The following is a 20142-nucleotide window of genomic DNA, read 5'->3' as shown; positions in this document are numbered from 1 at the left end:
CACCGATCCCTACATTCCTCCTCCACCTCCAACTGCCACCGATCCCTACATTCCTCCTCCACCTCCAACTGCCACCGATCCCTACATTCCACCTCCACCTGCCACGATCCCTACATTCCTCCTCCTCCAACTGCCACCAATCCCTACATTCCTCCTCCAACTGCCACCAATCCCTACATTCCTCCTCCAACTGCCACCGATCCCTACATTCCTCCTCCTCCTCCAACTGCCACCGATCCCTACATTCCTCCTCCTCCAACTGCCACCGATCCCTACATTCCTCCTCCTCCAACTGCCACCGATCCCTACATTCCTCCTCCTCCAACTGCCACCGATCCCTACATTCCTCCTCCTCCAACTGCCACCGATCCCTACATTCCTCCTCCTCCTCCTCCTCCTCCAACTGCCACCGATCCCTACATTCCTCCTCCTCCTCCTCCAACTGCCACCGATCCCTACATTCCTCCTCCTCCTCCTCCTCCAACTGCCACCGATCCCTACATTCCTCCTCCAACTGCCACCGATCCCTACATTCCTCCTCCTCCTCCTCCAACTGCCACCGATCCCTACATTCCTCCTCCTCCTCCAACTGCCACCGATCCCTACATTCCTCCTCCTCCTCCAACTGCCACCGATCCCTACATTCCTCCTCCTCCTCCAACTGCCACAGATCCCTACATTCCTCCTCCTCCCCCTCCTGCCACCGATCCCTACATTCCTCCTCCTCATCCAACTGCCACCGATCCCTACATTCCTCCTCCTCCAACTGCCACCGATCCCTACATTCCTCCTCCTCCTCCAACTGCCACCGATCCCTACATTCCTCCTCCACCTCCAACTGCCACCGATCCCTACATTCCTCCTCCAACTGCCACCGATCCCTACATTCCTCCTCCAACTGCCACCGAACCCTACATTCCTCCTCCTCCAACTGCCACCGATCCCTACATTCCTCCTCCTCCAACTGCCACCGATCCCTACATTCCTCCTCCTCCAACTGCCACCGATCCCTACATTCCTCCTCCACCTCCAACTGCCACCGATCCCTACATTCCTCCTCCACCTCCAACTGCCACCGATCCCTACATTCCTCCTCCTCCTCCAACTGCCACCGATCCCTACATTCCTCCTCCTCCTCCAACTGCCACCGATCCCTACATTCCTCCTCCTCCTCCAACTGCCACCGATCCCTACATTCCTCCTCCTCCTCCAACTGCCACCGATCCCTACATTCCTCCTCCAACTGCCACCGATCCCTACATTCCTCCTCCTCCTCCAACTGCCACCGATCCCTACATTCCTCCTCCTCCTCCAACTGCCACCGATCCCTACATTCCTCCTCCTCCTCCAACTGCCACCGATCCCTACATTCCTCCTCCAACTGCCACCGATCCCTACATTCCTCCTCCAACTGCCACCGATCCCTACATTCCTCCTCCAACTGCCACCGATCCCTACATTCCTCCTCCAACTGCCACCGATCCCTACATTCCTCCTCCTCCAACTGCCCCCGATCCCTACATTCCTCCTCCAACTGCCACCGATCCCTACATTCCTCCTCCTCCAACTGCCACCGATCCCTACATTCCTCCTCCTCCAACTGCCACCGATCCCTACATTCCTCCTCCTCCAACTGCCACCGATCCCTACATTCCTCCTCCTCCAACTGCAATTGATCCCTACATTCCCCCTCCAACTGCAACCGATCCCTACATTCCCCCTCCAACTGCCACTGATCCCTACACAGTGTATGCCCTGTCCACCCACAACGAAGCACAGAGTGTGTAGCGGGAGGGTATGGGGCACTCTATACACTCAGGTAGGGAATGATGTATAGTATGTGTAGAGGCTGGGAATGAAGCACAGTATACACAGGTAAAGAATAAGGCACACACACAAATGATATCTATCAAGGCACAGTACACCCTCAGTCAGGAATGAGGTACACACAGTAGTATACAGTCGGTGTATGTATGAGGTGTATACAGTCGGTGTATATAGGAAATATACAAACGTATACCACGCTGTCCAAAAGTGCAAGGATAGCAGCCAGCACAGCAGTGATTCAAAATGCAGAGATAAATATGTAAAAGTAAAGTGCAGCACTAAAATATTAGTACAATTCTTATTAATAAAATGTACAAAAATAAATAAATGTCCATAAGTGAAAATATGGGGACCAATGTAGATCCTAAGACCCCTTTCACACTGGAGGCGTTTTTTTCAGGCACTTTAGCGCTAAAAAAGCACCTGTAAAAAGCCTCAGCTGCAAACCCAGCTTTCACACTGGGATGCTGCGCTGGCAGGGCGTCAAAAAAAGTCCTGCAAACAGCATCTTTGCAGCGCATTAGGAGCGGTGAACTCATCGCTCCTAAAGCGCCCCTGCCCATTGAACACAACAGGACAGCGCTGCTATACCGCCGGCAAAACGGCCGAAAAGGGGTTAAATCCACCCGCAAAACGCCACTGCAGCGTCGTTTTGCCGGCGGTATAGCAGCGCTGCCCCGTTGTTTTCAATGGGCAGGGGCGCTTTAGGAGCGATGAGTTCACCGCTCCTAATGCGCTGCAAAGATGCTGCTACTGGATGGACTACTTTTTGGTTTATCACTGAGGGCCTACATTGGTCCCCATATTTTCACGTATGGACATTTATTTAATGTTTGTACATTTTATTCAAAAGAATTGTACTCATATTTTAGTGTTGCACTTTACCTTCACAGGTGTATACAAGAATAGTATGAGGTGTATACAGGAATGGTCTGAGGTGTATACAGGAATGGTATATCGGAATAATATGAGGTGTGTATATATATATATATATATATATATATATATATATATATATATATATATATATATATATATATATATATATATGGTGTATACAGTCGGTGTATATAGGAATAATAAGGGGTGTATACAGAATAGTATAAGGTGTATATATAGGTGTAGTATGAGGTGTATACAGTTGCTGTATATAGGAATATTATGAAGTGTATACAGTGGGTGTATATAGGAATGGTCTGAGGTGTATACAGGAATGGTATATCGGAATAATATGAGGTGTATATAGGAATAGTATGGTGTGTAAAGTCGGTGTATATAGGAATAATATATGGTGTATATAGGAATAGTATGAGGTGCATACAGTCGGTGTATATAGGAATGGTTTGAGGTGTATACAGTCGGTGTATATAGAATAGCATGAGGTATGTATGTGTATCTATATATATATATATATATATATATATATATATATATATATATATATATATATATATATATAGTATGAGGTGTATACAGTCGGTGTATACAGGAATGGTATGAGGTGTGTGTGTATGTATATATATATATATATATATATATATATATATATATATATATATATATATATATATATATATAGTATAAGGTGTATACAGTCGGTGTATATAGGAATAATATGAGGTGTATACAGAATAGTATAAGGTGTATATATATATATAGGTGTAGTATGAGGTGTATACAGTTGCTGTATATAGGAATATTATGAGGTGTATACAGTGGGTGTATATGAGAATGGTCTGAGGTGTATATAGGAATGGTCTGAGGTGTATATAGGAATGGTATGGGGTGTATATAGGAATGGTATGGGGTGTATATAGGAATGGTATGGGGTGTATATGAGAATGGTATGGGGTGTATATATAGGAATGGTATGAGGTGTATATAGGAATGGTCTGAGGTGTATATAGGAATGGTCTGAGGTGTATATAGGAATGGTCTGAGGTGTATATAGGAATGGTCTGAGGTGTATATAGGAATGGTCTGAGGTGTATATAGGAATGGTCTGAGGTGTATATAGGAATGGTATGAGGTGTGTGTGTGTGTGTATGTATATATATATATATATATATATAGTATAAGGTGTATATAGGAATAATATATGGTGTATATAGGAATAGTATGAGGTGTATACAGTCGTTGTATATAGGAATAATATGAGGTGTATACAGAATAGTATAAGGTGTATATATATAGGTGTAGTATGAGGTGTATACAGTTGCTGTATATAGGAATATTATGAGGTGTATACAGTGGGTGTATATGAGAATGGTCTGAGGTGTATATAGGAATGGTCTGAGGTGTATATAGGAATGGTCTGAGGTGTATATAGGAATGGTCTGAGGTGTATATAGGAATGGTATGGGGTGTATATAGGAATGGTCTGAGGTGTATATAGGAATGGTCTGAGGTGTATATAGGAATGGTATGGGGTGTATATAGGAATGGTCTGAGGTGTATATGAGAATGGTCTGAGGTGTATATATAGGAATGGTATGAGGTGTATACAGTGGGTGTATATAGGAATGGTCTGAGGTGTATATAGGAATGGTATGGGGTGTATATAGGAATGGTCTGAGGTGTATATAGGAATGGTCTGAGGTGTATATAGGAATGGTATGGGGTGTATATAGGAATGGTCTGAGGTGTATATGAGAATGGTCTGAGGTGTATATATAGGAATGGTATGAGGTGTATACAGTGGGTGTATATAGGAATGGTCTGAGGTGTATATAGGAATGGTCTGGGGTGTATATATAGGAATGGTATGAGGTGTATATATAGGAATGGTATGAGGTGTATATATAGGAATGGTATGAGGTGTATATATAGGAATGGTATGAGGTGTATATAGGAATGGTATGAGGTGTATATATAGGAATGGTATGAGGTGTATATATAGGAATGGTATGAGGTGTATATATAGGAATGGTATGAGGTGTATATATAGGAATGGTCTGGGGTGTATATATAGGAATGGTATGAGGTGTATATATAGGAATGGTATGAGGTGTATATATAGGAATGGTATGAGGTGTATATAGGAATGGTATGAGGTGTATATATAGGAATGGTATGAGGTGTATATATAGGAATGGTATGAGGTGTATATATAGGAATGGTATGAGGTGTATATATAGGAATGGTATGAGGTGTATATATAGGAATGGTATGAGGTGTATATATAGGAATGGTCTGAGGTGTATATATAGGAATGGTATGAGGTGTATACAGTGGGTGTATATAGGAATGGTCTGAGGTGTATATAGGAATGGTCTGGGGTGTATATATAGGAATGGTATGAGGTGTATATATAGGAATGGTATGAGGTGTATATATAGGAATGGTATGAGGTGTATATATAGGAATGGTATGAGGTGTATATATAGGAATGGTATGAGGTGTATATATAGGAATGGTATGAGGTGTATATAGGAATGGTATGAGGTGTATATAGGAATGGTCTGAGGTGTATATAGGAATGGTCTGAGGTGTATATATAGGAATGGTATGGGGTGTATATAGGAATGGTCTGAGGTGTATACAGTGGGTGTATATAGGAATGGTATGGGGTGTATATAGGAATGGTATGGGGTGTATATAGGAATGGTCTGAGGTACACACAGAGGTAGGCCCAGCCGCCCCCGCCCTCCTCTCCTATCTCTCACCTTGGGAGGAGAGCTGGCGGACGCTGGTGACGAACTGCTCCAGGGCGGAGGCCATTGTCCGGGGGTGTCCGCCTCCCTCCGCGGTGAGGCCGGTACCGGAGGAGAGCGGAGCGCGGGCTGAACTCACTCCAATACTGTCAGCGGTACCCGGATCTCGCGAGACTTCACCGGCCGGGCTCGCGATGACATTCCCGCCACTTCTCGCGGGAAGCGCGGAACTTCCGCTTCCTGGAAGGTGACGTGGTAGGCGGGGTGCGTACTGGCGGCTAGCTGCATTCTGCAGTGGGAGGAGCCGGCAGGAGACATCAAGAGCGACCAGTCAGATTACACCGGGGAGGCGCCGATTGGTACAATCATTTAAAGGAATATGCACTGCAAAAGTGTGACAACTGCTGATCTGAAAATGCTGGTTGCATGGCTGAAGCTGCAATGCTTTTTGACTTCTTGAGATTTGATGTTAAAATCTGCGTTCCTCCTATAAGGCAGTGGTTCAGAAAATATTGAAGCCAGACACAACCAGGCAACTAGCATTTTAGCATTTTCATCATACCTCCCATCTTTTTGAGATGGGAATGAGGGACACCTATCAGTAAAAGTATGCAGGCATAGGACACACACCCTGCCACGCCCCCTTAAAGGAGAATTGTACAAAAAAATAAAAGATTGGTTCAGCCCAGAAGTGTTTTTTTTTACCACTTCTATTCCTTTACATTCCTTTATATTGGCTTTTGGAAGTTACAAATGCAGCAATTTAGAAATCAGATGAAAGGTTTAGTGCTGGAAAACACCTTTTGTTAGATAAAAAGTGCATTTTGTGTACATCTATATAAATCAGACCAAATTGAGGGACAGATGAGGAGGAATGAGGGACATTGCTCCAAATCAGGGACAGTTGGGAGCTATGTTTTCAGAGGAAGGTCAATGCTGGCAGCTTCTCTCGCTATATAGAGAGAGAGAGAGAGAGAGAGAGAGAGAGAGTGTTCCACTGACATAAAGAGAGGATCCAACAGGAACTATGATGTAAAAAGAGGCTCCAATGGGAACTATTACATAAATGGAGGCTCCAAAGGGGATTATGACATAAAGAGAGGCTCCGATGGGGACGATGATGTAAACGGAGGCTCAGACGGGAACTATAACATAAAGAGAGGCCCCAATGGGGACTATGATGTAAAGAGGGGCTCCAACAGGAACTATGATGTAAAGGAAAGCTCTGATGGGGACTATGACATAAAGGGAGGCTCCGACAGGAACTATAACGTAAAGGAAGGCTCCGATGGGGACTATGATGTAAAGGAAGACTCTGATGGAGACTATGACATAAAGAGAGGCTCCGATGGGGACTATGATGTAAAGGAAGGCTCCACTAGGAACTATGACGTAAAGGAAGACTCCGACAGGAACTATGACGTAAAGGAAGACTCCGACAGGAACTATGACGTAAAGGAAGACTCCAACAGGAACTATGACTTAAAGGAAGACTCCAACAGGAACTATGACTTAAAGGAAGACTCCGACAGGAAGTATGACATAAAGCCAGTCTCCAAAGGGGACTATGTCATAAAGAGAGGCTCCAATGGAGACTATGATGTAAAGCCAGGCTCCAACAGGAACTATGATGTAAAGGGAGGCTCCGATGGGGACTATGGCATAAAAGAAGGCTCCAATGGGGACTATGATGTAAAATGAGGCTCCGATGGGGACTATGACGTAAAGGAAGGCTCCAATGGGGCTATGACATAAAGCGAGGATCCTACTGAGACTATGATGGAAAGCGTGGCTCTGACAGATCCTATGACATCAATGCTGGCAGCCCCTCTCTCTCACTCTCTCTCTCTCTCTCTCTCTCTCTCTCTATATATATATATACAGTATATATATATAGAAAGAGAGAGTTCTACTGATGACTAAAACCCCATTGGGGGGATTTTCCTTTATTTCCTCTTCCAGAGGCACAACAGGAAGTGAGATCTGAAGATATAGCTCTGTTGTCACCTATCTTTTTTAGTAACATTTTCCTTTATTTCTCTTGTGGTGGCTGCAATACAGAAAGTGTAAGAACTTTTTCCTAGCGGGGACACAGACAGCCAAAAGCAACGCAACAGAGGACCTAATCCTCCGCTACTCCATTCAAAATGAGAAAATAATGTTTCTCAATAAAACAATTAGAAAAAAAATCCCACCAAAACCCACCTCTACATAGTGCGTGAACAAGGCTATACCCCTCATCCTGTCACTGGGTGACTCCGGTCCATAACGATGCACAGTGTTGTCACCAGAGGGTACTCGTTCCCATATGGAACTACAAGCTGACACTCTGACACATGCCAAGCCCCACATTGTAGTGCACACCAGCCCACGCTAGATCAAAGCTTGCTCTCTCGTAGCCATCATTTGCCCCTGAGCGATCAGATGTGCATTTCCAGAAGTACAACAATGCTCAATTATAAGGCCGCATTCATATTTTGCGTTTTGTAAAAGTTTGCAAAATCACACCACGTTTTTGCACTTTCTTTGCACCATACGCATAGGGCAGCCCATTGATTTCAGTGGGCTGCCCTATTCATGACAAATGCGGTGAAGTAGCTCATATACCTTTTTGAGTGATGAGCTTTGAGCATTTTTTACCAAGTGTTTCGACACGCACGTTATTTTGTGCAACAAACATTCATATTTATTGCCGCGTTTTGGGTGCCAGTGACAATGAATGCAAAGCAAGAGAGACAGGCATTTTTTTTTATTGGTTTCGTAAATGTGCAAAATTGTACAATTATATGTGTGTTTGCCAATCGCTAAAGTTTAAATGCTGCCTAAGATTTCCATTTTATCCTATAGGACCTATTCAGATCTGAGCACTGTGCTGTCATTTGTTGCACCAAAAAAGTACAGGCATTTCTTTTGGGGCAGGAGCATCTAAGAAAAAAAAAAATTAGCATAATGGGCACTTTTTTTGCATATTTTTAGGTGTCCACATCACTGCCTGTATGAGAAAAAAAAACCTTTTTCAATTCCCCTGTAGCGTCAGATATGGTGACCCATCACATTTCGCTACCCGCTGGAGTGCGCATGCGCGACACCGCCATATGCGTTCCAACACTTTCGCTCGGCATAATTATAATCTAACTCTATGTCCACTTGGATAGTGGGGCTTGAACCTGGGCTTAGGTGTGGAGTTTTGTCGTAAAAGTGTTAGAACGCATATGGCGGTGTTGCGCATGCGCACTCCAGCGGGTAGCAAAATGTGATGGGTCGCCACATTTGACGCTACACCCCTTCTACCTATCCAAACCCATGGTCACATGACTTTCAGGCCCCGATCCTTCACTCTTATCTTTTCTTCCAGCGGGGTCCTTCTTCAGGTTGCCACGTCACTGCCAGCATAAGGTGGACATTGGCTGTTGCAGCAGGGTCTTCTCAGGATCCAGAAGAGGAGTGATGTCACCCCGTTTGCCCTCATGTTTAAAGCGCTGCGCAGGGTCTTCTCAGGATCCAGAAGAGGAGTGATGTCACCCCGTTTGCCCTCATGTTTAAAGCGCTGCGCAGGGTCTTCTCAGGATCCAGAAGAGGAGTGATGTCACCCCGTTTGCCCTCATGTTTAAAGCGCTGCGCAAACTGATGGCGCTACATAAATCCTGTATAATAATAACAATAATGATCCAGAGGGAACAGGGCAGTGAGGATTGAACTGCACACCTGGATCTGTGGTCCCTGCAGCAGGAAATGGTGATGCCAAGGGACTTGTAGCTGAGTATATCCCCTTCCACATCCAAATAGAGAAACATCGGCACCCAGGTGTTCAATGCATGTAAAATCTTCTTTAATTTCAAACCCAAAAGGATCCAATACACAAAAAATTCAGATGCATTTCTGCCCTTATGGACCTTACTTGTAACAAATTTCATAAGACAGCACTCTAAATAATCTCCCTCTGAATTCACAGGGAGGGCCAGGTCCCTATACCTTACACAAAGCCCATGGGTTGTAGCACCGCGCTTCTATATGATGGACATTATATCTCCTTCCACTCCTGGTTCCTCCTACTTTCTAAATACCTTTTCTACCAAGCCAAGTCCACAGTCACATGACTTTTGGGTTCTAATCCTACACTCTTCTTCTCTTTTCTTCCAGCAGGGTCCTTTATCTGTCTACGTCACTGCCTGGGTGATGTGGACATTTCCTATTGGCTGTCTGTTAGCAGGGTACTCTCAGGTTCCAGAAGAGGAGTGATGTCATTGCAAGGGGACAGGACAGTGAGGGATAACCTGCACATCTGGATCACCTGGATGGTGGACTTAGGTCAATCTACTTTGCTTCACCAGGTAAGCCATAAAAACTCTCTTATATGATGGTTTAGAGGGGGGTTAGAGGAAGGGTTGGGAATATTTCAGGTTATGTCTGGAGTTGGGTTTCAAAGCTGAAATCCATGTATGGCAATTTTTACATTGTTCTATCTTGGACCAATTTAAGTATACATATTCTATGCCTGTGGAAGCACCATGGAAGCAGAAATTCACTGTAGTAGTCAGCACTACTACATACCTCCCAACATTTTGAGATGGAAATGAGGAACACCTACTAACAAATGTATGTAGGCATAGGACACGCCCCCTGCCACACCCCCTTAAAGGAGAATTAACCAAAAAAAATTAAATTTAAGTTAATTAAATCCACAAGGACTTTTTTTTTACCACTACTATTCCTTTATATTGGCTTTTAAATTGTACATATGCAGCAATTTAGAAATCAGATGAAAGGTTTAGCACTGGGAAACACTTTTTGAAGGATAAAAAGTGCATTTTATATACAACTATATAGATCAGACCAAAATGAGGGACAAATGAGATGGAATGAGGAACAGAGGGACATTGCTCCAAATCAGTGACAGTCCCTCCAAATCAGGGACAGTTGGAAGCCATGCTACTACAGTGACTGCTGCGGTTCTCTGCATCCCATGCCCATTGACTGCCCTGCTGTATAATCAACAAAAGGGGTCGCTCATTCAGCATGTGTGCCATTAACAGAATACCTTGTATTTTTCTCAATGAATGGAAGGCGGTCTCTGTTTGTGAACCCATAGAAAGATGAAGGGTGCTGCTCAAGGCTCCAGTAAGTCCTTATCTGCTATCAACCGCTGGGAGTGCAGGCAGGGAAGGAACTCGTCTTAGCTCCATGAATGTAAACAGGGAAGGGAGTTAGTCCTGCAAGCTGCACACCACACAAAAATCTGTATAGATAGTAAGAGCAGCCTCAGCCACAGCCCAGACTCCATCCAGGCCATGGTCCCCGACATGTTTCGCCCTGCCCAGGGGGCTTAGTCATGGAGTCATGACGAAATGCGTCGGTGGCAAGGCCCGGACGGAGTCTGGGCTGAGGCTGCTCTTATTATATATACAGGGTTTTGTGTGACGTGCTGCATTCAGGACTAGCTCCCTTTCCTGTTTGTGTTTGTGATCGGACAAGTAGGAGATTGTGAAATCACCAGCCCACCTCTCCACTGCGCTTAATCAAAGGACGCCTTGAAATTCATTGAGAAAAATTCAAGGCGTTCTCAGAATAGGATCCATGCGGAGTCAGCGACCTCTTGTTTTCAGTACTCAGCAGGGCAGCCTTAGGGGTACGTGGCGCAGGATCCGGAAGACACAGAGAATCTCTGTAATAGCGCTGACTTACTACAGTGATTTCCCCTTTCCACTGATAAATATGCATTTTTTTAAGTGCACATTTTCATGAGATTGTTGTATGTTTTTTTTGCATTGAAATATGTGCAGCTGCTTGCTACGGGTAGGGTGCCATTAACAAGGAAGGGTACTACTGCAAGTGCTTTTCATGAGTTTTGTAAAAAAAATGCATGCGTTTAAAAAATGCTCAGGTATAAATGGGTCCTAAAGCCCAATTTCAGGGAAAAATTGCAATTTTCCTATCCCTTTCTCCCACCCCCCTCTAACCAGTCATGTAAAGGTTTATTTTCTGGCTTAGCTGGTAAAATCCACCGTCCAGATCCAGGTATTCAGGTTATCACTCACTGTCCTGTCCCCTCAAGATCACTCCTCTTCTGGACAGGGGCGGATCCGGGGGGGGGGCAATGGGGCAATTGCCACCCCCGAGAAATCTGTTGCAGGCCGGGCAGGTGAGCTCCGCGGGCGGCTCCGCCGCGAGTGGCTCCAAGGGCGGGCGGCTCCACCACGGGTGAATAAGAGAGCGGGCGGCTCCGCGGGAGTGCCGGGCAGCTCCGTGTGAGGGCGGGCAGGCAGGAGATAGAGCAGATTGGCCGGGCTGCCGGGTGGCTCCGTGTGTGGATGGGCGGGTGAGACTGAGGCTGAGCAGGCTAGGTGTGTGTGTGGGGGTGGCTGGCCAATCAGCGAGCCGACGGGCATGGGAGCAGAGAGATGACATCATCTCTCACCGCCCCCACATCATTAACTTCCGCCCTCACTGTGCAGGTAGCGTGGGCAGCAGGGAGATTACATTATCTCTCTGCTGCCTGTCTCTGGGACAAGGAAACAAGAAACAAGCTAAACACCACCTTATCTGGCACGTGACAATCCACATCTGGTGGCAAGTGACAATCTGCATCTAGTGGCAGATGACGTGGCAAGTGACAATCCGCATCTAGTGGCATATGACGTGGCAAGTGACAATCCGCAATGTGTGGCATATGACGTGGCAAGTGACAATCCGCAATGTGTGGCATATAACGTGGCAAGTTACAATCTGCATCTAGTGGCAATTGACGTGGCAAGTGACAATCCACAATGTGTGGCATATGACGTGGAAAGTGACAATCTGCATCCAGTGGCAGGTGACAATCCGCAATGTGTGGCATATGACATGGCAAGTGACAATCAGCATCTAGTGGCAATTGATGTGGCAAGTGACAATCCGCAATGTGTGGCATATGACGTGGCAAGTGACAATCTGCATCCAGTGGCAGGTGACAATCCGCAATGTGTGGCATATGACGTGGCAAGTGACAATCAGCATCTAGTGGCAATTGACGTGGCAAGTGACAATCCGCAATGTGTGGCATATGACGTGGCAAGTGACAATCTGCATCCAGTGGCAGGTGACGTGGCAAGTCAGAATCCACAAGGTGTGGCAAGTGACATTCCGCATCTAGTGGCAGCTGATGTAGCAAGTGACAATCTGCAACATGTGGCAGGCAAGTGACAATCCACAAAATGTGGCAGGCTACGGTGGCAAGTGACACGCTCGGGGTTCCCACTAATTCTGCATTATGGTGAGTTAAATGATTTCATTTTATATTACAATGTATTAATAGAAATAATGCGCTTCAATCATCCTGACACCATAACAACCATGGTGCCGGGATGATTAAAGCACCAACAACAGCCATTTCCCCGATAAATTGTCCGCAAAAAAAATGTATTTTCTGGCAGTGCCCCTCCCGAGACTAGGCTCTGGATCCGCCCCTGCTTCTGGATCCTGAGAGAATCTGCCGCTGGACTGCCAATAGGAAGTGTCCACATCAGGCAGGCAGTGATGTGGGTACCTATCGAAGGACCTTCATGGGAGTAAAGAGAGGAAGAGCAAAGGATTGAGACCCGAAAGCCACGTGACCCAGGCTTGTTTGGGTAGGTAGAAGGGGTATTTACATTTTTTTCCCTTGCATTTTAGTGTAGTAGGAGGGAGGGTGTGGGTTTGTTTTCCAGCCAGAGTTGGGTTTTAGGCTGCATTCACATCTGCGTGTTCCGTGAACGCACACGTACGCTGACAGTGCCATCAATTGTTGATGGCACCCAAACATGGCCGGCAAAATGCACATTTCTGTCTGCAGCAAAACATATACCTAAAACGCAAGTTGAAAACGTGCCAAAACTTGCTTCCCTAGGGCTCATTCACATTAGCTTTGCTCTCTGAAGTGCAGCCCGCATTTGGATCGCTCTTTAGAGAGCATATGACAGGGGGGAGGCCTTGTATTGACTCCTCACTGCCTGGTTTAACCCCTTAAAGCCCGCAATAGTGCACCGCAATAGTGCAGCAAAACTACGTGTGTTGCCCTTGCACTTCCTGTCTGTGTTGTTATTGCTTACTGAGATTAGCACATCACACAGGGGCAAAGTCTGGCAACACTTGGTGCATCCAATATAAACAAAGCAGTGTTACTGAGCTGGTTGCTATGGCAATGGCACCCTCTGCACCCTAGCAACCAATGATGCTATGAGACCCAGCTACCTAGGCTTCCTTGCTACCAATCATGCTGTGGCCTATCTGCCAGTCTCCTAGCAACCAAATGGCAATCCTGTAACATATTCCCATCGCACACATTCCTGGAGGTGGCTACTCGCGGGTGGGTGCTGTATCAACAGCCGGCTGGGAACCGGTATCCACACGCAGCAACTCCATGCGGCCATTGTTGACACACCCCGTTTGGTCGCTAGGTTAAAGCCTATATCACCAGCACACCGTGGATCATCGAATAGCGTGAACAAAAAGTATTAAGGTGGGGTAGGCAACCTGGGGCCACTCAGCTGCAGAACTACAAGTCCCATCATGCCACTGGGAGTAATTGTAACTGCCAGCCTTGCAATGCCTCATGGGAAATGTAGTTCCACAACAGCTGGAGAGCCCCAGGTTGCCTAACCCTGTATTAAGGTGATCACATCAAAACAAAGGGTTAACATAAAACATATAACAAATCTTTTTTTTGTTTTGTTTATATATACAGTATATATATATAATTTATTTTTGTTTATATATTTTTTTATTTTTTTTAATATATATCTATATATCTAGATATCTAGATATATCTATCTATCTATCTATCTATCTATCTATCTATCTATCTATCTATCTATCTATCTATCTATAATTTTTTATTTATTTTTTGCAATAGAAAATTATCGACTTTTTAAGCATACAATACAGGGCATATTAAAAAAAATGCATATGCCAGAACAGTGTACACGTATCTCATGAGGGGGAAGGGATACAAGGGTGGAGGGATGGGGGCTTTAAAATTGCAATGGAGGTTACTAGTTAGTCTTTATGTACACGGGACATTTCAAAACCTCTCCTGAACGATGAAACTTGACAGCTAGTAACGAAGGTTTAAGAACGTCTGTTGTGGCGCATTTAAATGCTGCGTTTATCCACGTTTAGAAGCGTTTTTTTTTCCATTGCAAATGGTCAGAAATGTATCTCCATTAAAAACATCTATAAAAGAAACGCGGCTAAACGCGAGTTACCGTGTTTACAAGCTGTTACAGGCATTTGGCGTTTCAAATGCCTCTGAACATCCGTCCTGAAAGCTTTTTTGCTTTCCAAAAAATGCTTCTAACATCAGCTGCCTGGAAAGGACTAGAAAGGACTCCTGTGTACATGTACTGATAAGATAACATAGAGGAGAGTTCAGGGGGCAGATGAAAAAAACACCCAACTGCTCCTAAATGTCCGTTTACCAGCAGCAATGTACATGAAGCCTTATAGTGTCTACAATAATGAATACATGTTATAAAATGTTCTATTGTAAAATACCAAAAGGGTTACAAATCAGAAAAAGGAAGATGGGACTGCTATTAAACACACGCAGATCATTGCAATATAAAAGTGATTTTTATTAAAAAAAAATTCATACAAATGTTATATGCAACTTTGAAAATGGGCATTTAAACAATAATACACTTATTCGAAGTTGTTGGAAGTAGGCAGATACAAAGTTTTACTTGTTATTTGTGGTTTTGACGCGTTTCCCCCTTTCGCTTCGGCAGGAAACCACAAAGTTTATTAGAACATTGTACAAAAAACGAACATAAAAAATCATACCATACATTTTTTTATGTTAGTGTCAGGGACTTGTCAGCATCGAACAGGGGCACATGCGTGCGCGCATGCGCCCACGCGCCCCCTCCCAAATTGAGCAATGGTATCTGCTTACTGGTATGCACCTGCGTACGAGCGTGCGCGTTAACGCCGTTTGGCGCCACAGAACTTTTAAAAGCCTTACAGCTGCACTTGTGCGGCGCTGTTTTGTCATCAGCTCTGTGCCTTGTTACCCGTATCTGAGTGCTGATCTACTATACCGACCGGGCTCTGTCTGACCTCTCTGATCTCTCCAATCCGATCCCGGCCTGCTTGACTCTGCCTGAACTTCTGCCTGTGATATCCGTTGCTGACCTCTGCCTGTTATACTGACTCTGCCATAGCCTGCTGTGTTCATCCGCCTGATTACCTGCCTACCCGGACTGTCTGACCCTGCTGTTGCCCGCTGCTCCGCCATGTGTGATGCTGTATTCCCGGCTCTTCTCATCAGCTCCAGTTGCCACTGCTGCTGCATCCATCAGCTCTTCAGATCGCTGACCTACTTCTGTCCGCTGTCATCTGCAGTCTAGCCATTCCTGGAGGATCTCCATTCTGCCACAAGTGCCGGCTGCTTCTAATTCCACAGACACTCCTACCCACTGTGCTCACGAGGCCACTGTCCCCATTCCAGTGACTCCTGAACCAGCGTTGTAAGAGAGGTCTCCTCCTACAAGTCGGGCTCTACTACCAGGTACCTAACAGTTAGCATCCATATTCTCACAAATACTTTGTGTGTGCCATAGTAAGAGGGGAGGAGAAAGACCTACCAAGTCTGCCTATACTCATGTACTCCTTTGGAATCCTCAGGAACACCACGGGAGAAAGGCCCCTGGACTAGGGTAACCAGACATCCCCGGTTTCCGGGGACAGTCCCCAGATTAACGGCGCTGTCCCTGTAGCCTGTCTGTCCCCAGATCTGTCCCCGGCGAGCGCTGAGGCAGAGGGGGGGAGGGGCGATCCGCTTGTCCAATGAACATGTGCTGTCTCTTATGGGTAATTGCCGGTCCGGGAAGCGGGACTTGTGTGACAGGGGGGCACCCAGCAATTCAAATTAAAGCTGACACAGTGGGAGATGCCTGCCTGGCAGCCCCCCCCCACAGTGTGTGGCACCCAGGGCGGACCGCCCCCCTTGTGCCTCAGCACTCGCCCAGGATCTGTGTGTTGATCGGCTCTCCTCTCTGATCCCCTGCACACGTGAAGATGCATTCCTGGGCACATGTGAGGCTGCATTCCTGGGCACACATGAGGCTGCATTGCTTGACACCGGTGAGGCTGCATTGCTGGGCACTGGTGGGGCTGCATTGCTGGGCACTGGTGGGGCTGCATAGATGGGCACTGGTGAGGCTGCATAGATGGGCGCAGCTGAGCCCTGCATTCTTTATGTAGTGCAATCCTTAACTCTGCACTCTTTTTTTTTTCTGTCTTTTCTTCATAACATTTGGTAGTCATATCAAAAATTGTAATGCTGTGTACACACGGGCGGACTTTCCGACCAGACTGGTCTGACGGACTTTCCGCCGGACTTTTGACAGACTTCCGCCGGACTTTTTTTTACGAACGGACTTGCCTACACACGACTGGACTATGGACGGTCTTGCCTACACACGACCGGACTTTCCGGCAGACTATGTCCGCCGGTCTTCCTGACGGAGTTACGATGAACTTTCTGAATGAACGGACACACGAACAAGTACGTTCATTTTGAACGTGACCCGGGTACGACGGGACTAGAAAAGGAAGTCAGTCTCGCCGCTTTTATCCGCGAGATTGACAACTTGCGAGCCCCGTCGCGGGGCATACCAGGCCCTTAGGTCTGGTATGGATTTTAAGGGGAACCCCCTATGCCGAAAAAACGGCGTGGGGTCCCCCTAAAATCCATACCAGACCCCTATCCGAGCATGCAGCCCGGCCGGTCAGGAAAGGGGGTGGGGACGAGCGAGCGCCCCTCCTGAATCGTACCAGGCCGCGTTCCCTCAACATGGGGGGTGGGTGCTTTGGGGGAGGGGGGCCTATGGCCCCCCCTCCCCCAAAGCACCTTGTCCCCATGTTGATGAGGACAAGGGCCTCTTCCTGACAACTTTGACAGTTGGTTGTCAGGGTCTGCGGGCAGGGGGCTTATCGGAATCCGGGAGCCCCCTTTAATAAGGGGGCCCCCAGATCCCGGCCCCCCACCCTATGTGAATGAGTATGGGGTACATGGTACCCCTACCCATTCACCTAGGGAAAAAGTGTCAATAAAAAAACACACTACACAGGTTTTTAAAGTAATTTATTAGACAGCTCCGGGGGTCTTCTTCCGACTACGCCGCTCTCTCTGGCCTCTTCTCCCGGTGTCCGGTTCTTCTCCCGATCTCCGGCCTCTTCTCCCGGTGTTCGACCTCTTCTCCTGGTGTCCGGTTCTTCTGCCGGCTCCTCCGCTATCTTCTGCCGCTCTTTTGCTAGCGGTGGCCCGGACTTCATCATCTTCTTCCCTCTTCTCTTCTTCCGATGTTGACACGACGCTCTCTCCCACTGTAATGCTGTGTGAGCGCTCCTCAATGACTTATATAGGCGGTGACCCCGCCCCCTTATGACGTCACAGTCCCGGGGCATGCTGGGACTGTGACGCCATAAGGGGGAGTGGTCACCGGGTGGTGTTGACCACCCCCCTTATGGCGTCACAGTCCCAGCATCCCCGCCCGCAGACCCCGACAACCAACGGCCAGGGTTGTTGGGAAGAGGCCCTTGTCCTCATCAACATGGGGACAAGGTGCTTTGGGGTGGGGGGGGGCCGCAGGGCGCCCCCCTCCCCCCAAAGCACCCACCCCCCCATGTTGAGGGCTCGCGGCCTGGTACGGTTCAGGGGGGGGGGCGCTGGCTCGTCCCCACCCCCTTTCCTGACCGGCCAGGCTGCATGCTCGGATAGGGGTCTGGTATAGATTTTGGGGAGACCCCACGCCATTTTTTCGGTTTAGGGGGTTCCCCTTAAAATCCATACACGACCTAAGGGATATCATCGATTCGCACTCACCGCAATAGGAAAAATAGTTTTTCCTATTGCAGCGAGCGCAAGATGTAGCACCCTGCCCTTGCGTCGTATCTGGTGGTCCATCGGACCAGCATACAGACGAACAGGCTTTCCGTTAGGAACTGAGTCTGGCAGAGTTACGACGTAAAGATTTGAAGCAGGTTTCAAATCTAAAGTCCGTCGGATTTCCGACCGGAACGGTCCGTCGGAAGTCCGATGAAGCCCACACATGGTCAAATTGTCCGCCGGATTCGGTCCGTCGGACCAGTCCGGTCGGGAAGTCCACTTGTGTGTATGCTGCATAAGAAGTAAAAGTTTTTTTAAATCTTTATTTACGGATGAAATGTGAGAGATAACGTACAGTATATATCATACAATCATTCTACACATAGCACGTACACTGCATATATCATTTGAGGAAAATATGCTTATAAAATAGTTTACCATTTGCCAATAAAAAAAATAATATGTCCTTGGATTTCATTTTAAAAATTTGGTCATCTTACCCTGGACCAGACACCCCAGCCAAACCCAAACAGGGGAGCAAATAATGGACTGCAAGGGGAGATAAGGAATTATATAGTAACTGCAAAAGTATCCCAAAAATATACTATATTAATAGGAAGTATTCATATAACACCATGCATTCATTCTTCTCTCGTGTACACCTCTGGAAGAATGAATGCATGATGTTGTATGAATATTCCCTATTAATATAGTATATTTTTGGGAAACTTTTGCAGTTATTATATAATTCCTTATCTCCTCCTGCAGTCCACTGCTTGCTCCTCCGTTTGGGTTTAGCTGGGGTGTCTGGACTGGGGGGCCTTTCTTCTGTGGGGTTCTTGAGGCATCCAGGGAAATACACCTGTGATGGCATCCAGAGTCCACCATTGAACAAGTGTAATATTGTCCAAGTCTCCATTATCATTGGTTTTTTAAAGTCGCATAGAACATATGTATGAGTTTTTGTTATAGAAATGGCTTTTATTGCAATGATCTGTAAGTGTTTAATGGCGCCTTAAGAGTCCCATTTTTCTTTTTCTGTTTTGTAACCTTTTGGTATTTTAGAACATGTTATAACATGTATTCGTTATTGTACACGCTATAACTAGTCACCTCTGTTGCAGTTTTAAATCCCCACACCCTCCACTCTTGTATCCTTTCCATCATGAGATACTGTATGTGTACACTGTTTTCCACAATGTTCTGGTATAGTCACTCTTTTATTTTATTTTTTATTATTAGTCCTGTATTGTATGGTTACAAAGTTAATAAAACTTTGTTACAAATTTATATATATATATATATATATATATATATATATATATATATAGATAGATAAATAGATAGATATATCTATATCTATCTATCTATCTATCTATATCTATAGATAGATAGATAGATAGATAGATAGATAGATAGATAGATAGATAGATAGATAGATAGATAGATAGATAGATAGATCTATATAGATATATATAGATCTATCTATATCTATCTATCTATCTATCTATCTATATATATATATATATATATATATATATATATATATATATATAAATATATATATGTTGGCATTCATGGTTCCCTCAATGAACTGTAGCTTCCCAGTGCCGGCAGCACTCATGCAGCCCCAGACCATGACACTCCCACCACCATGCTTGACTGTAGGCAAGACACACTTGTCTTTGTGCTCCTCACCTGGTTGCCGCCACACACGCTTGACACCATCTGAATCAAATAAGTTTATCTTGGTCTCATCAGACCACAGGACATGGTTCCAGTAATCCATGTCCTTAGTCTGCTTGTCTTAAGCAAACT

General features: G+C 45.9%; 1 protein-coding gene across 1 annotated transcript in view; it reads right to left on the bottom strand.

Moving 5' to 3' along the window:
• COPS3 (COP9 signalosome subunit 3) overlaps positions 1-5720 on the bottom strand; it is a 33934-nt gene extending 28214 nt beyond the window's left edge. Inside the window, exon 1 of the mRNA XM_073636311.1 lies at positions 5493-5720. Within this exon, the coding sequence (XP_073492412.1) occupies positions 5493-5547 (55 nt within the window). The 5' untranslated portion in view covers positions 5548-5720. The remainder of the gene's footprint in view (positions 1-5492) is intronic.
• Positions 5721-20142: the final 14422 nt, after the last annotated feature.

Source organism: Aquarana catesbeiana, linkage group LG06 (assembly GCF_042186555.1).
Source record: "Aquarana catesbeiana isolate 2022-GZ linkage group LG06, ASM4218655v1, whole genome shotgun sequence".
NCBI classification, from domain to species: Eukaryota; Metazoa; Chordata; class Amphibia; order Anura; family Ranidae; genus Aquarana; species Aquarana catesbeiana.
Note: the sequence above shows the minus strand (reverse complement) of the source record. Positions and strands in the feature narration are given on the sequence as shown.